Consider the following 18,720-nt stretch of genomic DNA (forward strand, 5'->3'; position numbering starts at 1 on the left):
AGTAAAATTACTATTTAACAACTAGTAATTGATTTTTGATTGTTTCTTGAATAATCGGTAATCAATTTTAATCTGGTGAAGATACCCATGTTGTGTTACTCCTTTTCAACCACTAGATGGTGTTATGGGTTTGTAACATAATGTTTGATATGAATCTAATGGGTATTAATCTGACTGTTCCGTATAATTATTAAAGTTTATTAATGTTTAAGGTAGTACACATCAATGTAAATGAGATCATTATCCTATGGATGTTTTTATGTGTTTATTTATGTTATTTTATTTGTGGATTAATTCAATGAATTTTTAACTATTATCGATTGTATTATGGATTGCACTTTTATATTGTATACGTGCTAGAGGTTTGCTTGTGCCATAGTTATATGGATGAGCACCTGGCATGTACAATTGCTATGTAATTGATTAAAGTCAAATGCCTTTTGGGGATATTTTAATAATCAAGTAATGTATGATGAGTGCCAACCAATTAGACCACTTTGCCTTGTCCTTGTGGGCTATATAAGGCTACAATAAAATGACCGAGAGCAAGCTTCTTGAGAACGCAAAATCATGAAATGCATTGAGGCTGCGCGCTTGCCCGCACTGATGTCACTTCTAGTACTCCTGGTTCCAGTCTCTGGAGTGTTGGAACGCACGCCAAGAGTCAGAGGAACGGCATCTTTCCCCGCTATAGAGCTGTATATGTCAGTGCTAGCTTATAGCTCCAAAGAATGTAAGTGCACAATCTAGCCGTCTATGGTTTATCCTGATGGGCACAGTAAGACTGCATTGATGGGAACAGTGAGGCTGCATTGATGGGCACAGTAAAGCTGCTTTGATCTCTTGTATCATGTCCGCAGTCTCTGAGCATCTCTTGTTGTCAGGAATCAGCGGCTAAAGAGACCAGACACGTAGCTACACAAGGAAACTGAGACCAAACAATGTATTTATCATTAAAGTGATATTTATTTACAGTGAACACACACCAATAAACATAGCACAAGGCTCTGGTAGCAAGGGGGCAATCAACAGGATAGTGACGCCCTGGGGGGAGGGAGGAGCAGCCTTAAATATCCACCTGGAAGCTGGAGCCAGGTGTGGCTGATCAGAACCTGCTGGCTTCTGGGAGACACCTGCTGGTGGACACTGGAACTGCAGCCACTGGCCCAGTGAACCCCAGTGCCACTAGCAGGTGAACTTAACCCTGACACTTGTACCATGTCTGCAGTCTCTGACCATCTCCTGTATCATGTCTACATTCGTCTCCAGCAAACAAGAACAAAGAAAACGAATGAACCTACCTACTATCTATATACAATTTCTACAATATAAGGGACAAAGGTAACAGCGTTGCAAGGAAGGGAAACACGACTGGGTACAAGAGCAGGGAGCAAGGCAGAGGGGTGCAGGACGGATCAGGATACAGGAAGCACAAGGCTCTGGTAGCAAGGGGGCAATCAACAGGATAGTGACGCCCTGGGAAGCTGGAGCCAGGTGTGGCTGATCAGAACCTGCTGGCTTCTGGGAGACACCTGCTGGTGGACACTGGAACTGCAGCCACCAGCCCAGTGAACCCCAGTGCCACTAGCAGGTGAACTTAACCCTGACACTTGTACCATGTCTGCAGTCTCTGACCATTTCCTTTATCATGTCTACATTCTCTTACCATCTTTATTATCATATCCTCACTCTCTAACCATCTCCTGTACTATGCCCGCAGCCTCTGACATCTATATATCCCTAGCCCTATGTGCTTTCATCTGTCTTATCTATATACAGTGGTACAGTGGGGAAGCAAAGAAAGTATTCAGACCCCCTTAAATTTTTCACTCTGTTATATTGCAGCCATTTGCTAAAATCTTTTAAGTTCATTTTTTTCCTCATTAATGTACACACAGAATTGTTGACATTTTTGCAGATTTATTAAAAAAGAAAAACTGAAATATCACATGGTCCTAAGTATTCAGACCCTTTGCTCAGTATTTAGTAGAAGCACCTTTTTGATCTAATACAGCCATGAGTCTTTTTGGGAAAGATGCAACAAGCTTTTCACACCTGGATTTGGGGATCCTCTGCCATTCCTCCTTGCAGATCCTCTCCAGTTCTGTCAGGTTGGATAGTAAACGTTGGTGAACAGCCATTTTTAGGTCTCTCCGGAGATGCTCAATTGCTGCCACCACCATGCTTCACTGTTGGGACTGTATTGGACAGGTGATGAGCAATGCCTGGTTTTCTCCACACATACCACTTAGAATTAAGGCCAAAAAGTTCTATCTTGGTCTCATCAGACTAGAGAATTTCATTTCTCACCATCTTGTCGTCCTTCAGGTGTTTTTTTAGCTTTCATGTGTCTTGCACTGAGGAAAGGCTTCCGTCGGGCCACTCTGCTATAAAGCCCCAACTGGTGGAGGGGTGCAGTGATGGTTGACTTTCTACAACTTTCTCTCATCTCCCGACTGCATCTCTGGAGCTCAGCCACAGTGATCTTTGGGTTCTTCTTTACCTCTCTCACCAAGGCTCTTCTCCCCCGATAGCTCAGGCCAGCTCTAGGAAGGGTTCTGGTCGTCCCTAACGTCTTCCATTTAAGGATTATGGAGGCCACTGTGCTCTTAGGAACCTTAAGTGCAGCAGAATTTTTTTATAACCTTGGCCAGATCTGTGAGTTGCCACAATTCTGTCTCTGAGCTCTTCAGGCAGTTCCTTTGACCTCATGATTCTCATTTGCTCTGACATGCACTGTGAGCTGTAAGGTCTTATATAGACAGGTGTGTGGCTTTCCTAATCAAGTCCAATCAGTATAATCAAACACAGCTGGACTCAAATGAAGGTGTAGAACCATCTCAAAGATGATCAGAAGAAATGGACAGCACCTGAGTTAAATATATGAGTGTCACAGCAAAGGGTCTGAATACTTCGGACCATGTGATATTTCAGTTTTTCTTTTTTAATAAATCTGCAAAAATGTCAACAATTCTGTGTTTTTCTGTCAATATGGGGTGCTGTGTGTACATTAATGAGGAAAAAAATTAACTTAAATGATTTTAGCAAATGGTTGCAATATAACAAAGAGTGAAAAATTTAAGGGGATCTGAATACTTTCCATCCCAACTGTATAATACACTCTTCAAATATGCTTTAAAATGCATGGTTTTCCCTTTTATGAACAAGAAAATAATGATGTTATGCTGTTGGGCGGGTATAATAATACTATGGGGCTGGTATGAAATTATTTCCAGGGATGGTTTTTATTTCCAGTCCAGCCCTGACTATTAAAGTGTCACTAAATCCACAACAGTAAAATCAGTCTGTATATGCAGTAAATCATGCTTGTTATACTCACTGTGGAACCTAAGGAGGTAATCCTCTGCATTGTGTAAAAAGCCTGTTTGATCCTGTCTTCTCTGATCCTCCCCTCCTTCCACTGTCCCCTGATAATTTCCTGATAACACAGAATCTATGGAGTCGGGCTGCACATGCTCAGTTTGGTGTGTATTGCTAGAGAGTTTTTCTTTTTTGGGAGAGTGCATGTGATCAGCCCAGGGCCAATCAGCCCTGTCCAGACAGAGGGCCGGGGGTCTTGCAGTCTCATAGGACAGTCAGAAAACTCCTCCAACACACTTTAGCCAGTGCTTGGCTGGACACTGATAGAAGTCACAAGACTTCTCTAACTGGTGATGAGAAAAGGAATTTAGCCGTTTATAGTTACTAAAATAATTTTCATGTTCTGTGTACTGTGGGAGATCAGATATAGTGAATGCAGAGTCCTGGGTTTAGTAACACTTTAAGGTTGAAATTTCAACAAAGATATAATCAATTTAGCAGAAATCATTGCCTAATTACATTTTTAATCACTCAAATCTGCTCATACCAATTAACACCTGATGTATAAAGTCAAACATACTTATCTGATGGATGTGCCTCTACAAAGTAACCAGCAAAGGGGCAATAGATACGAGGGTTCAAGTCCTTGACAAGTTGGGCTTTGTAATGCAGCAGCTTCTTTCTTTCTGTTTTTATAAACTGTGCCTTCCATTCCTCTGCAATTTAAGAACAGGGACACCATGTTTAATATTTCATGAATCCTCTATATTAATATTAGATGAGATGGAGAAAATGAAAAGTTCATAAAGTCTGAGGACATACTATACAGAGGTAATGTGTTTTAATTTAAAGTTGAAATTTAATCAGCTTATATGTAATTCAGGCAGATCATGGTTGGTGCCAGGGGCTACAGGGCGCTGTACTTAGTTTCCTGAAAACAAAGCACCCTGCTGCAGTACTCCTCTCAAGAGCCCTAAACCCTGAAGTGAGCAATGGCCTGGATTTTGAGAGGAGTTGTGCAAATATCAAAATGTCTTGGATGGGTAGATGCCAATCTGGAGGAGTAGATATTCCTGGGCAAACTGCATTTGCATGCAGAATGCTCTAGGCAGGCCTTTTTTTCTGACGGAACGCACCGGAACTGCGTTCTGGAACCTTTAGCAGCTCTCCCCTCTCCAACCTGTCATTTAATACTGAAGCCAGTAGAGGAAGTTATCCGCACAGCGCACTTCCTCTACTGACTTCTCTGTGCTAGCGCTGAATACTCAGGGCTGCTGCCCTCGATCACTGGTGAGTGCTTCAGGTCCCCACCTTCAGCTGAAACAACTCTCACCTCTGTGCTACAGTAGGGGGAGCTCTCCGGTCCACTGCAGTGTGATGGAAAAAAAAATCCTGCACATACCATGGAGAGCGGAGACGGCAGAAGAGGTGAGGGACCTGTCACTGTGAAAATAAGGGAGAATATTGGCAAGTTCATTCAGAGAGGAGTGAACTGTGAAAGTGTGTGGGGGAGTGGGAATATGTGCAGAGAGGTAAAGTTTGTGTGTGTGTTTAGTAGAGGGGAGAGCATTGTACACAGAGGAGAGCTTGGGGGAATTTGTGCAGAAAGGAAACCTGTGAAAGTGTGTGTGTGTGTGGGGGGGGGGGATTTGTGATGAGAGATGAGCTGGGGGGATTTGTGATGAGAGGGGAGTTGGGGGGGTTTGTGATGAGAGGTGAGCTGGGGGGGTTGTGATGAGATGAAGCTGGGGGGGATTTGTGATGAGAGGGGAGATGGAGGAGATTTGTGATGAGAGGTGAGCTGGGGGAATTTGTGATGAGAGGGGAGTTGGGGGGGGTTTGTGATGAGAGGTGAGCTGGGGGGGGTTGTGATGAGATGAAGCTGGGGGGGATTTGTGATGAGAGGGGAGATGGAGGAGATTTGTGATGAGAGGTGAGCTGGGGGAATTTGTGATGAGAGATGAGCTGGGGGGATTTGTGATGACAGATTAGCTGGGGGTATTTATGATGAGAGGAGAGGTGGGGGGGGGGGGTTGGGGGGATTTGCCTTATGTGATACACAGTTCTAAGCCTTAACTCATTAAATTTTTTGGTGCCGCTGTAATTCTCTCCTCTAAGGAAGGTGTGGCTGGGGGCAGGGTTTGGGTGTGGTTGGGGCGGAGTTTGGGCGTGGTTGGCGTGGAGCGTTGGACAGAGAGGGCGAGTTCCTGCGCCTATTCTCTGAGAAAAAAAGCCCTGGCTCTAGGTAATGCCCACATATGATGCTGAACCTGTATGATTGAATGAAACGGGCAAGTCATCAACAGTAAGGGTTTGAAGGAAAGAGCTAGATGACGCAGCATGTCCTCCATTGAGGAAATGAGGCAAGCTCTATTTCATTAGCTAAAGCAGTAAAAAAAGAAAGTGGTGTAGCACTGCCCAGAATTCAGAGCCTTTATATGTAAAAAGGAAAGGACAGCGGCTCCGGTGTCCTCTCCTTCAGCATGGAGGACCCCATCTAGGTGGCGGGTGGCGGGCAGCAGCTCTGGTGTCCTTTCCTCCAGCAAGGCGGACCCCATCTAGGTGGTGGGTGGCAGGCGGTGGGCAGCGGCTCTGGTGTCCCCTCCTCCAGCACGGCAGACCCCATCTAGGTGGTGGGCTGCGGGCAATCAGCTCCGGTGTCCTCTCCTCCAGCATGGCAGTTTCCACCATGCATCTCCTCTCTCCTCCTCCTAAACGCTAGGCGTCCAATAGGATTGCCTGATGTTTTAGCCAATTGGGCAGCGGGTCTCACAACCCGCTTCCTGATTGGTGGGGAGGGGATTTAGTGTGAAAATAGTAAATATTAATTCGCTATTGTCACACAACTGGGTGGGGATGATAGGTGGGAGCCCACCCTTTTTGACGCCTATTAGAGCCTCTGGCTCTAATCATGTGCTTCAAAAAAACACTCCCCCATTGGAATCCATAGTCCGGCACCCTATATGTAGATTAGGGGGCTAGACGCATGCATAGGGGGGGGGCCGTGCTTGTGCACCCCTAATGGACAGGCCGCCACTGCTCCTTAGGCAACATTCGGGGAACAAAACTATATCAGCTGTGAAAAATACATTTTTGCCCTCCAGCCATGGTCTGCATGGGTTATCAGCTTTGTATAGAATATGGAAAGATCACCTAAAACCACATAAACAGAATCTACAAAAAATTGTCATAGTATATTAGCATAGTGTAATTTGATTTTACCCATTGTATTCTAACCATTTTTTACTTTAAAGCAAACTAAGGCCCTCCAGTTGTTGCAAAACTACACATCCCATGAGGTATTGTAAAACTCTGACATTCACAGACATGACTAGCCATGATAGAAATTGTAGTTCCTGAACAACTGGAAGGCCAAAGTTTTGAGACTGTTTTAAAGCAAAAATACTCAGAGTGAGAGTTAGCTTTGCTCTCCCTCGCACTTCTTTGGCTATTGCAAAGTATCTGAGGGGCTTGTGACTCTTGCCTACCTATAGCAACCGAGAGCCACAAGTACGTGATGCAAGGTTGAATTTTCCAACCACCCTGTTGAGAAGGGCACATCACACATTTCTGCCTTGACCACCATTACATACATGCACTTTTGCACTGACTGTTATAGCTTCTACATGCACTTCATGAAATGCCAGTGTACTCATACAGCATGCTTCTTCACTGAATTCCCCTGCACAGGAACATTTCTCTATTGACCAGCAATGCACTGTCACACGTCTTCCCTGATCACCATTGCAGCCTCACACTTCTCCACTGACTAACACTGCACCCTGTTAGAATGTTTATGAATAAAAATGTGTATTTTGCTAATTTTTATACTCTTGATCTATGGGGCCAGTTTTCAAAAAGGTCAAAGGACAGTGTCAGCTTAAAGTGATTGTAAAGCTTTGTTTTTTTTTTTGTGTTTTTTTAATTTAAATAACAAACATGTCATACTTACCTCCACTGTGCAGCTCGTTTTGATCTCATATTTACACTAAAATGCAATAAAAAAATAAAATAAAAATTAAATGTCATAAAAAAAAAAAAAAAAAAAAAAAATATTGCCTTGCAATGGTATGGAGGCGGGTGCGGGCCATCTTCCCCTCACTCATCTACATGCCAAGCCAGGGAGAGGACCCGATCGCCTCCACCGCTTACCGGAGCACCGGAGAGCCGCAGGAGGGGGGCCTCCCTTCTGCCGCCGATAAAAGTGATCTTGCGGCGAATACACCGCTGAGACCACTATTATCAGAAACCGGATCGCTCACTAAAGAAGAGGATACCAAGGTTATGGCAGCTAGCTGCTGCATAACAAAGATATCCCTCTTCAAAGTGCTGACGTATATCGGCGTGAGCCAGTCCAGAAGTGGTTAGGCGGAATAGCTAGATTTGCCACCTCATCCCTTTAAACCCGAACACATACAAATTACACAGGTTCTGAAGGCTAATTTAATGCAGATAAGGCAACAAGTGAGTTTAATTACCACCTTAATCAGCCTCAGAACCTGTGTAATTAATATGTGTTCGGGTTTAAAGAGATGAGGTGGCAACCCTAGGAAAAGTAGGCACGCGCGTGGGAGCTGATGCTCATGGCCGGCGGTCGCGATGACCGCCGGCCACGAGCGATCGCGGGCACAAGAGGCAGAACAGGGACGTGTGTGTGTAAACACACAAATCCCTGTTCTGTGAGGAGAGGAGAGGAGAGGCAGATCGTAAGTCCCTTTAGTCAGTCCCTTCCTTACACAGTTAGAACACACACTAGGGAATACAGTTAACCCCTTGCTCGCCCCTAGTGTTAACCCCTTCCCTGCCAGTGACATTTACACAGTAATCAGTGCATTTTTATAGCACTTATCGCTGTATAATTGTCAATCGTCCCAAAAATGTGTCAAAAGTGTTCGATAATAAAAATGTCATAAATCTATCCCCTATTTTGTAGACGCTATAACTTTTGCTCAAACCAATCAATATACGCTTATTGCGATTTTTATTACCAAAAATACGTAGAAGAATATATATCAACCTAAACTCAGGAAAAAATTAGCTTTTTTAAAAAAAAAATGGGGATATTTATTAAAGCAAAAAGTACAAAATAGTGTTTTTTTCAAAAATGTCGCTTTTTTTTTTTATAGCGCAAAAAATAAAAAACGCAGAGATGATCAAATACCACCAAAAGAAAGCTCTATTTGTGGGGAAAAAAGGACGTCAATTTTGTTTGGGTACAGCATCGCACGGCCTCGCAACTGTCAGTTAAAGCGATGCAGTTCCGTATTGCAAAAAATGGCCTGGTCATTGAGCAGCCAAATCTTCCGGGGCTGAAGTGGATAAAAATAACAAACAAGACATACTTACCTGCTCTATACAGTGGTTTTGCACAGAGCAGCCCAGATCCTCCTCTTCTCGGGTCCCTCACCATCACTCCTGTCTCCTCCCTCCTGCCAAGTGCCCCCACAGCAAGCAGCTTGCTGTGGGGGCACCCGAGCCGAGCCCCAGCTCGGTGTGTCCATTCAGATACAGAGCTGTGGCTCACCCCCTCTCTCCTCATTTGCTCACCACTGACTTTGATTGACAGCAGCGGGAGCCAATGGTGCCCGTTGCTGTGTCTCAGCCAATGAGGGAGGGTCCCTGGTAGGGATGAGCTTCGCGTTCGAGTCGAACCCATGTTCGACTCGAACATCGGCTGTTCGGTCGTTTGCCGAATTCCAAAAGTTATGGGCCGTTCGCGCCAAATTCGTGTGGCGCGTCACGGCCCATAATTCACTGCAGCATCGTAGTGCATTGCTGGCTGATGATTGGCCAAGTATGCACTATGACCCGCATGCTTGGCCAATCACAGCGCCGTCGGTAGAGAGAGCTGTAATTGGCCAAAGCCAGGGTGGCTTTGGCCAATTATGGCTCAGGGGGTTTATAACATGCCCCACACTATGTAAGGCCGCCTGCACGGCGGCCCTGTGTAGTGTGTTCCGGCGTGCTTAGATAGACAGAGAGACAGTGTCATTTCATTTGAGTTAGCTAGATTAGGCAGGACAGTCAGTGAGTTAGCTGCACTTACAGTGTAATGTGTATATATATATGCATCCCAGGTGTTGCATATATCTATATATATATATATATATATATATATACACTGTATTCAGTTTAGCTAGATCTGTTCCTGTTATCTTCCTACTGACAGGCAGGCTTGTCTTGTTACAGTATTTACAGCTACCTGAAGAAAATTGCTGGTGTTCTTTTGATCCTATTAGTACCACGGTCAGCTAGACTATTTACAGTTAGTGTAGTGCGTCCTCCTCACAGTGTTCAGCTAAAACTACAAGTTAGTGTAGTGAGACCTCTGCACAGTGTTCAGCTAAAGCTACCACTGCTCCTTAGGCAACATTCGGGGAACAAAACTATATCAGCTGTGAAAAATACATTTTTGCCCTCCAGCCATGGTCTGCATGGGTTATCAGCTTTGTATGGAATATGGAAAGATCACCTAAAACCACATAAACAGAATCTACAAAAAATTGTCATAGTATATTAGCATAGTGTAATTTGATTTTACCCATTGTATTCTAACCATTTTTTACTTTAAAGCAAACTAAGGCCCTCCAGTTGTTGCAAAACTACACATCCCATGAGGTATTGTAAAACTCTGACATTCACAGACATGACTAGCCATGATAGAAATTGTAGTTCCTGAACAACTGGAAGGCCAAAGTTTTGAGACTGTTTTAAAGCAAAAATACTCAGAGTGAGAGTTAGCTTTGCTCTCCCTCGCACTTCTTTGGCTATTGCAAAGTATCTGAGGGGCTTGTGACTCTTGCCTACCTATAGCAACCGAGAGCCACAAGTACGTGATGCAAGGTTGAATTTTCCAACCACCCTGTTGAGAAGGGCACATCACACATTTCTGCCTTGACCACCATTACATACATGCACTTTTGCACTGACTGTTATAGCTTCTACATGCACTTCATGAAATGCCAGTGTACTCACACAGCATGCTTCTTCACTGAATTCCCCTGCACAGGAACATTTCTCTATTGACCAGCAATGCACTGTCACACGTCTTCCCTGATCACCATTGCAGCCTCACACTTCTCCACTGACTAACACTGCACCCTGTTAGAATGTTTATGAATAAAAATGTGTATTTTGCTAATTTTTATAATCTTGATCTATGGGGCCAGTTTTCAAAAAGGTCAAAGGACAGTGTCAGCTTAAAGTGATTGTAAAGCTTTGGGTTTTTTTTGTGTTTTTTTAATTTAAATAACAAACATGTCATACTTACCTCCACTGTGCAGCTCATTTTGATCTCATATTTACACTAAAATGCAATAAAAAAATAAAATAAAAATTAAATGTCATTAAAAAAAAAAAAATATTGCCTTGCAATGGTATGGAGGCGGGTGCGGGCCATCTTCCCCTCACTCATCTACATATCAAGCCAGGGAGAGGACCCGATCGCCTCCACCGCTTACCGGAGCACCGGAGAGCCGCAGGAGGGGGGCCTCCCTTCTGCCGCCGATAAAAGTGATCTTGCGGCGAATACACCGCTGAGACCACTATTATCAGAAACCGGATCGCTCACTAAAGAAGAGGATACCAAGGTTATGGCAGCTAGCTGCTGCATAACAAAGATATCCCTCTTCAAAGTGCTGACGTATATCAGCGTGAGCCAGTCCAGAAGTGGTTAGGCGGAATAGCTAGATTTGCCACCTCATCCCTTTAAACCCGAACACATACAAATTACACAGGTTCTGAAGGCTAATTTAATGCAGATAAGGCAACAAGTGAGTTTAATTACCACCTTAATCAGCCTCAGAACCTGTGTAATTAATATGTGTTCGGGTTTAAAGAGATGAGGTGGCAACCCTAGGAAAAGTAGGCACGCGCGTGGGAGCTGATGCTCATGGCCGGCGGTCGCGATGACCGCCGGCCACGAGCGATCGCGGGCACAAGAGGCAGAACAGGGACGTGTGTGTGTAAACACACAAATCCCTGTTCTGTGAGGAGAGGAGAGGCAGATCGTAAGTCCCTTTAGTCAGTCCCTTCCTTACACAGTTAGAACACACACCAGGGAATACAGTTAACCCCTTGCTCGCCCCTAGTGTTAACCCCTTCCCTGCCAGTGACATTTACACAGTAATCAGTGCATTTTTATAGCACTTATCGCTGTATAATTGTCAATCGTCCCAAAAATGTGTCAAAAGTGTTCGATAATAAAAATGTCATAAATCTATCCCCTATTTTGTAGACGCTATAACTTTTGCTCAAACCAATCAATATACGCTTATTGCGATTTTTATTACCAAAAATACGTAGAAGAATATATATCAACCTAAACTCAGGAAAAAATTAGCTTTTTTAAAAAAAAAATGGGGATATTTATTAAAGCAAAAAGTACAAAATAGTGTTTTTTTCAAAAATGTCGCTTTTTTTTTTTATAGCGCAAAAAATAAAAAACGCAGAGATGATCAAATACCACCAAAAGAAAGCTCTATTTGTGGGGAAAAAAGGACGTCAATTTTGTTTGGGTACAGCATCGCACGGCCTTGCAACTGTCAGTTAAAGCGATGCAGTTCCGTATTGCAAAAAATGGCCTGGTCATTGAGCAGCCAAATCTTCCGGGGCTGAAGTGGATAAAAATAACAAACAAGACATACTTACCTGCTCTGTACAGTGGTTTTGCACAGAGCAACCCAGATCCTCCTCTTCTCGGGTCCCTCACCATCACTCCTGTCTCCTCCCTCCTGCCAAGTGCCCCCACAGTAAGCAGCTTGCTGTGGGGGCACCCGAGCCGAGCCCCAGCTCGGTGTGTCCATTCAGATACAGAGCTGTGGCTCACCCCCTCTCTCCTCATTTGCTCACCACTGACTTTGATTGACAGCAGCGGGAGCCAATGGTGCCCGTTGCTGTGTCTCAGCCAATGAGGGAGGGTCCCTGGTAGGGATGAGCTTCGCGTTCGAGTCGAACCCATGTTCGACTCGAACATCGGCTGTTCGGTCGTTTGCCGAATTCCAAAAGTTATGGGCCGTTCGCGCCAAATTCGTGTGGCGCGTCACGGCCCATAATTCACTGCAGCATCGTAGTGCATTGCTGGCTGATGATTGGCCAAGTATGCACTATGACCCGCATGCTTGGCCAATCACAGCGCCGTCGGTAGAGAGAGCTGTAATTGGCCAAAGCCAGGGTGGCTTTGGCCAATTATGGCTCAGGGGGTTTATAACATGCCCCACACTATGTAAGGCCGCCTGCACGGCGGCCCTGTGTAGTGTGTTCCGGCGTGCTTAGATAGACAGAGAGACAGTGTCATTTCATTTGAGTTAGCTAGATTAGGCAGGACAGTCAGTGAGTTAGCTGCACTTACAGTGTAATGTGTATATATATATGCATCCCAGGTGTTGCATATATCTATATATATATATATATATATATACACTGTATTCAGTTTAGCTAGATCTGTTCCTGTTATCTTCCTACTGACAGGCAGGCTTGTCTTGTTACAGTATTTACAGCTACCTGAAGAAAATTGCTGGTGTTCTTTTGATCCTATTAGTACCACAGTCAGCTAGACTATTTACAGTTAGTGTAGTGCGTCCTCCTCACAGTGTTCAGCTAAAACTACAAGTTAGTGTAGTGAGACCTCTGCACAGTGTTCAGCTAAAGCTACAAGTTAGGGTAGTGCATCCTCCTCACAGTGTTCAGCTAAAACTACAAGTTAGTGTAGTGCGTCCTGCTCACAGTGTTCAGCTAAAACTACAAGTTAGAGTAGTGAGACCTCTGCACAGTGTTCAGCTAAAGCTACAAGTTAGTGTAGTGCGTCCTCCTCACAGTGTTCAGCTAAAGCTACAAGTTAGTTTAGTGTGACCTCTGCACAGTGTTCAGCTAAAGCTACAAGTTAGTGTAGTGAGACCTCTGCACAGTGTTCAGCTAAAGCTACAAGTTAGTGTAGTGCGTCCTGCTCACAGTGTTCAGCTAAAACTACAAGTTAGTGTAGTGAGACCTCTGCACAGTGTTCAGCTAAAGCTACAAGTTAGTGTAGTGCGTCCTGCTCACAGTGTTCAGCTAAAGCTACAAGTTAGTGTAGTGCGTCCTCCTCACAGTGTTCAGCTAAAGCTACAAGTTAGTTTAGTGTAACCTCTGCACAGTGTTCAGCTAAAGCTACAAGTTAGTGTAGTGAGACCTCTGCACAGTGTTCAGCTAAAGCTACAAGTTAGTGTAGTGCGTCCTGCTCACAGTGTTCAGCTAAAACTACAAGTTAGTGTAGTGAGACCTCTGCACAGTGTTCAGCTAAAGCTACAAGTTAGTGTAGTGCGTCCTGCTCACAGTGTTCAGCTAAAACTACAAGTTAGTGTAGTGAGACCTCTGCACAGTGTTCAGCTAAAGTTACAAGTTTTGGTTTTGTGGGGGGCGTGACCGGAAGGGCGGGTGCGTGCTGAGCCGCAGTATGGAGTGAGTGTGAGTGAGTGAGGACGCTGTGTGCTCTATCTCACCTCCGCTCCCCTACGAGCACACGGACGGATGACCGGGAGAGGCAGGCTCGCTGCAGGACGGGCGACGCAACGCTAGAGCGTGGGTAGAGCAGTTGTTGTCCACCAGCCTTGCCTCACCGCTCCCCCCGCTGGACATTTCCACTCCACGGTAGGCTGTAAACGCCGAGGAAATCCCCAGGCGTGACGTCATCTCCTGCACTCTGCCATGTATTGGTATGTGACACAGCAATAGCTCCACCCCCCATTCTCATCCAGCAGTGAGCTGAAGACCTCTAGAGCGGTACAGTATGATGCATAATCATTGTTAATGAGATGTAAGCCAGAAGCTGATGAAAGAGATATAGAATCACTGTTATCTTCTCCTTTTCGGATCGGCTCAGCACCCGGTAATATGTCATTCTTGTCATTCTTGCAATAACAACAAACTCTTGCAATAACAACACCCCCTGCAACAAATAAACAAAATAGGATACAGGATATCTAGGTGTTGTTAGGGGCCTGTTTGACTGTTTGGGGGTATAAAAATCGTAAGTTAAATTCTATAACACTGTGTGTAAAATATCGTTCATTGCTTGCACTGAGTTCAGGCTGGGTCTGGGAGTAGCAGGACCGTGTGTTAATTTTCTGTCCCCTCATCCTCAGGTGGGGTTGCCCTCTACCTATTACCCACGCTCTTACAAAAGTAAAAGGTTCAGGACGGGCTCAGTAGCTGAAGGGGCGGTAGGCTTGGGGGTGATGGGATATGCTGTATATTCATTCCAGCCGGTATATATTGTCGTTGTATAAGCGAGTCATCCAGGATAGTAATTGCATTCTATGGTGGAGCTAGGAGGGGGTGGGGCATCGGCTGCAGAGGCGGTGGGGGTGTATAAGGGTGAAAAGAGCTGCTTCGCTCTGGACATTACTCCCATTAAAAAGCATCTTTCTCTTTGTATGCCCCGTAACACGAGCGGATAAGGGTATAGGTTCCCTCCTCCTCCCTTCTTCCTCCTCCCTTCTCACTAAACTAGTTGCTATAAGAGAATATATTTAAGAGCAAAGGATGCAGAGCCTACGCTCAGCGAAAGAGAAAACCTCGCAACATACTGTGGCAGCATCTGCAGCAGCAAAACTGGAGCAATTTGCCCATGCCTCAGCTCTGACCCCTCCAAAAAAGGGGGCACAGCTGAAGTCTCAGCAGGGTGGTGCATCGGATAGGAAAAGCCAGGGACAGCCTCATTCACAGCCCTCCGGGAGTGCACCTATTGCCCAGCCCTCTAAAACGCAAAGTAATAAAGGCCCGGGGCCAAGTGAACAGAATATAAATCTGAATATGGAGTCAATAAAAGATCCGAATCAACCTCTGGATAAAGAACCAACCTTAACGGATGTTTTTATGGCAGTAGGGATGTGCAATGGCTCGCTCAAAGAACTCTGTGAACAGATGAAAGGTGTAAAAGCAGATTTGCTACTGGTTAGACAAGATTTGCAGAAAACGGCGGAGAGAACAACAGCCCTGGAAGAAAAAGAGTCAGTGGTCTAGAAGATAATGTGTCCCCAATAATTAAAGAAATAGAATGGCTGAAAGAACAGATATCCAAACAAGCTTCTAAACTGGATGAGATGGAGAACAGTAGCAAAAGAGATAACGTGAGGCTGGTAGGAATGCCTGAAAGAAGCGAGGGCGCCAACCCGGTTGAGTTCCTAGAGAAGTGGCTGGGGGAGCTATTTGGGAAAGAATCGTTTTCGGCCTCGTTTGCCATCGTAAGAGCCCACAGGATTCCCTTCAGGGCACCGCCGGAGGGGGGTCGCCCCAGACCCCTTCTCTTGAGATTTCTTAACTATAGGGATAAAGTGACTCTGTTACGGAAGACCAGGGAGGCAGGGGAGGTCCACTTTAAAGGCGCAAAAATCTCGTTCTACTCTGACTTTTCGCCAGATCTGCAGAGGCGCAGGGCGGAATACATTCAGGCAAAACGCAATCTACAAAAAGTTAAGCTGCCATACGCCCTCCTCTACCCGGCAAGGCTGCGGGTTACGGCCTTGGGGGAAACTTTATTTTTTAACTCTCCTGCTGGGGTTGAGAAGTGGCTTGAAGACAACAGAGAAAAAATTGTGAATCTTATTTAGAGGGATAGGGAGGATGAAATGGGCCGGTGTGTTAATAGGGTGATGTGGTGGGGAACGGGGAGGCACAGGGATTTATTGACATTTTTTCCTTCTCTTTTTTGTGGTCCCTGTTCCTTAGTATTTCACCCCTACCTGCTATTCGTTAAAAGCTTGTGCTTATTGGGGGGTGGGGGGGGGGGGGGGGTGCTTGCACATAGCTGTTTGCTTGTGGGGAGGTGAGTGGGACGACTGGTGTAATAGGGTGTTGGTAGCGGGTGAGATAACGGTCATGGTAAACCCCCGGGGGGTTCACCTAGATAGGTGGGTGTGGGTGGGAAAGAGGGGGGGGATGGGAGGAGAGGGTAGAGGTGGGGGAATGGGAGGGGGAAAGGGTAGGGAGGGGAGGGTGGAAGAGAGGGGTGTTAGGGGGGGTAAAATATTATCTTCGAGAATATACATCACTAGAAATTATTCTGGAGGTATCCAGTCTTTCACTTATAGGTTTTTGGTTGTTACTACACGCACATGCAAGCACTGTCTATAGCAAATTTATGTCCAAAGTAAGGCTGATATAGCCAAAATGAGCATGTGGTTTAGAGGCCACATTATGCATACACATGAAACTGACACAACAGTCACAAGGGGGGAAAAACGAATTTTGGGTGTAGGGATATATAAATCATTCCTCTTTTTTATTTTTCGGATATATATGATAGCACGTGTTGGGGAAAAGGATATTCCTCAGTCTCTAGATGCTAGCTAAGACCCTGAAAATAGGATCCTGGAATGTCAGGGGCCTAGGTATACCACTTAAAAGATTGGCAGTGTTCTCTATGATGGAGAGATGTGGGGCTGATCTGGTCTGTCTGCAGGAAACCCACCTAACCAAGGAAACTACTCATCACTTACAGATGAAAAAATTTCAAACCCAATTTCATGCGGTTCACTCCTCCTATAGTAGGGGAGTGAGTGTCTTGGTAAAGACTGGGGTGAAGTTTTCCTGCAGTCAGGTCAGGATAGATGAGTTGGGTAGATACATCTTTCTATTATGCTCTATTGATAGCACCAGGTATGTGGTGGCAAATATATACATTCCTCCGCCCTTTAATCTGGATGTCCTGCTTAAACTGAACGAATTTCTGCTAGATAAAAAAGAGGTACCGGTTGTAGCAATGGGGGACTTTAACGAGGTTTTAGATAAAGGGCTGGATAGATTCCCACTACGAAAATGCTCAGAGGATTCAGTAAGGAGCCGATTAAGCTTTTTTTTGGAAGAAGTGGGGCTAGTGGATTTGTGGAGGGCACGGAACCCAGGCGTGCTGCAATATACTTGCTGCTCTGCATCATACTCCGCGCTTTCAAGGATAGATCTAGCCCTAGGAAACGACAGGGCTCTCCAGAAGGTAAAAAAAATAACTGGTCTGGCCAAGAGGCATCTCAGACCACTCACCTATGGTAGTTATACTAAATCTTGGGGAGCCCAGGCCCCGGAAGAACTGGAGTATAAGCCCATACTGGTTTGAAATTATTAAAAAGCCGGATGGGATGCTCCCCTCCTTAAGGGAGTTTGTTGAGATTAATCAGGGAACGGTGTCCCCCTCTATGCTATGGGACGCCCTTAAGGCATTTTTTAGGGGGGTCCTGATACAGCAGATAGCTAAATTCAATAAAGAGGCTGGAAGGGAGGAGGAGAGTTTGTTGAGAGATGCTCTTGAAGCGGAAAATAATTATATTTGCAATCCAACTCTGGAGACGGAAAGTATCTGGCAAGAGAAACAACAAGTATATAAATCAGTGGTTATACAGAAAGCAGAAACCAGGCGCTTACTCCAAAGACAGGAATCTATGGTGGAGGGCGAGAGAATGGGAAGGACATTGGCTATGCTAGCAAAATCAAATGCAGCTCCATCCACGGTCCTCGCGATTAGATCAGTGGTGAGGTAGTATCAAGCACCCCAAAAATAGTACAAGCCTTCAGGGATTACTATAAAAAACTGTATTCCTCTCAGAAGAAGGGTAAGGAGGCCAAGATGGAGGACTTCCTAAGGGGGTTAGATATCCCCATTATATCACAAGAAGAAAGAGATATATTAGATGCCCCAATATCTATAGCAGAACTACATCAAGCAGTAGCGGGCATGGCAACCCATAAGTCGCCCGGGCCAGATGGTCTTCCAATTGAGACCTATAAATACTATGGCGAAGTGTTGATCCCCGAACTGTTGAAAGTTTTGGGGGGGGGCGCTTGAGGGGGGCCAGTTACCTGCCTCAATGCTAGAAGCAACTATCATCGTATTACAGAAAGAAGGGAAAGATCCCCTGGATATGGCCGCCTATAGACCAATTTCTCTTCTATGCACTGACGTAAAAATTCTGGCCAAAGTGCTGGCAGCAAGATTGAATGGAGTTATCCATAAGCTGATTCACGAGGACCAGGCGGGCTTCATAGCTAATAGATCTACGAGCCTGAATATTAGAAGGGCGTTTTTGAACTTACAGACCCCAACGGTGAACGAGGGCTCGAGAGCGTTAATGACCCTTGACGTATCCAAGGCTTTTGATAGTGTGGAGTGGGGCTATATGTGGCGTGTATTGGAGAACTTTGGATTCGGCCCTGCCTTTATAGGGTGGATCAGAATGCTATATACTCGACCTAAGGCAAGATTAAAAATTAACAACGAATTCTCGGACTGGTTTGAGCTGGAGAGGGGGACGAGGCAGGGGTGCCCACTCTCTCCCCTGCTGTTTGCATTGGCGATGGAACCTCTGGCCATCTCCATAAGGGGAAGTCGCGCGATAACCGGCTTCCAGAGAAAAGCAGGCGAGGAAAGAATCG

General features: G+C 45.3%; 1 protein-coding gene across 3 annotated transcripts in view; it reads right to left on the bottom strand.

The window, feature by feature from the left end:
• The window catches only part of LOC141144989 (cytidine monophosphate-N-acetylneuraminic acid hydroxylase-like), a 489,338-nt gene that overhangs the window by 111,846 nt on the left and 358,772 nt on the right, over positions 1–18,720 (bottom strand). For all 3 annotated transcript variants that reach the window (XM_073631175.1, XM_073631172.1, XM_073631174.1), the window contains exon 9: positions 3,902–4,037. In XM_073631175.1, coding sequence (XP_073487276.1) covers positions 3,902–4,037 — 136 coding nt within the window. The remainder of the gene's footprint in view (positions 1–3,901; positions 4,038–18,720) is intronic.

This window comes from Aquarana catesbeiana, linkage group LG05, assembly GCF_042186555.1.
Source record: "Aquarana catesbeiana isolate 2022-GZ linkage group LG05, ASM4218655v1, whole genome shotgun sequence".
Taxonomy (NCBI): domain Eukaryota; kingdom Metazoa; phylum Chordata; class Amphibia; order Anura; family Ranidae; genus Aquarana; species Aquarana catesbeiana.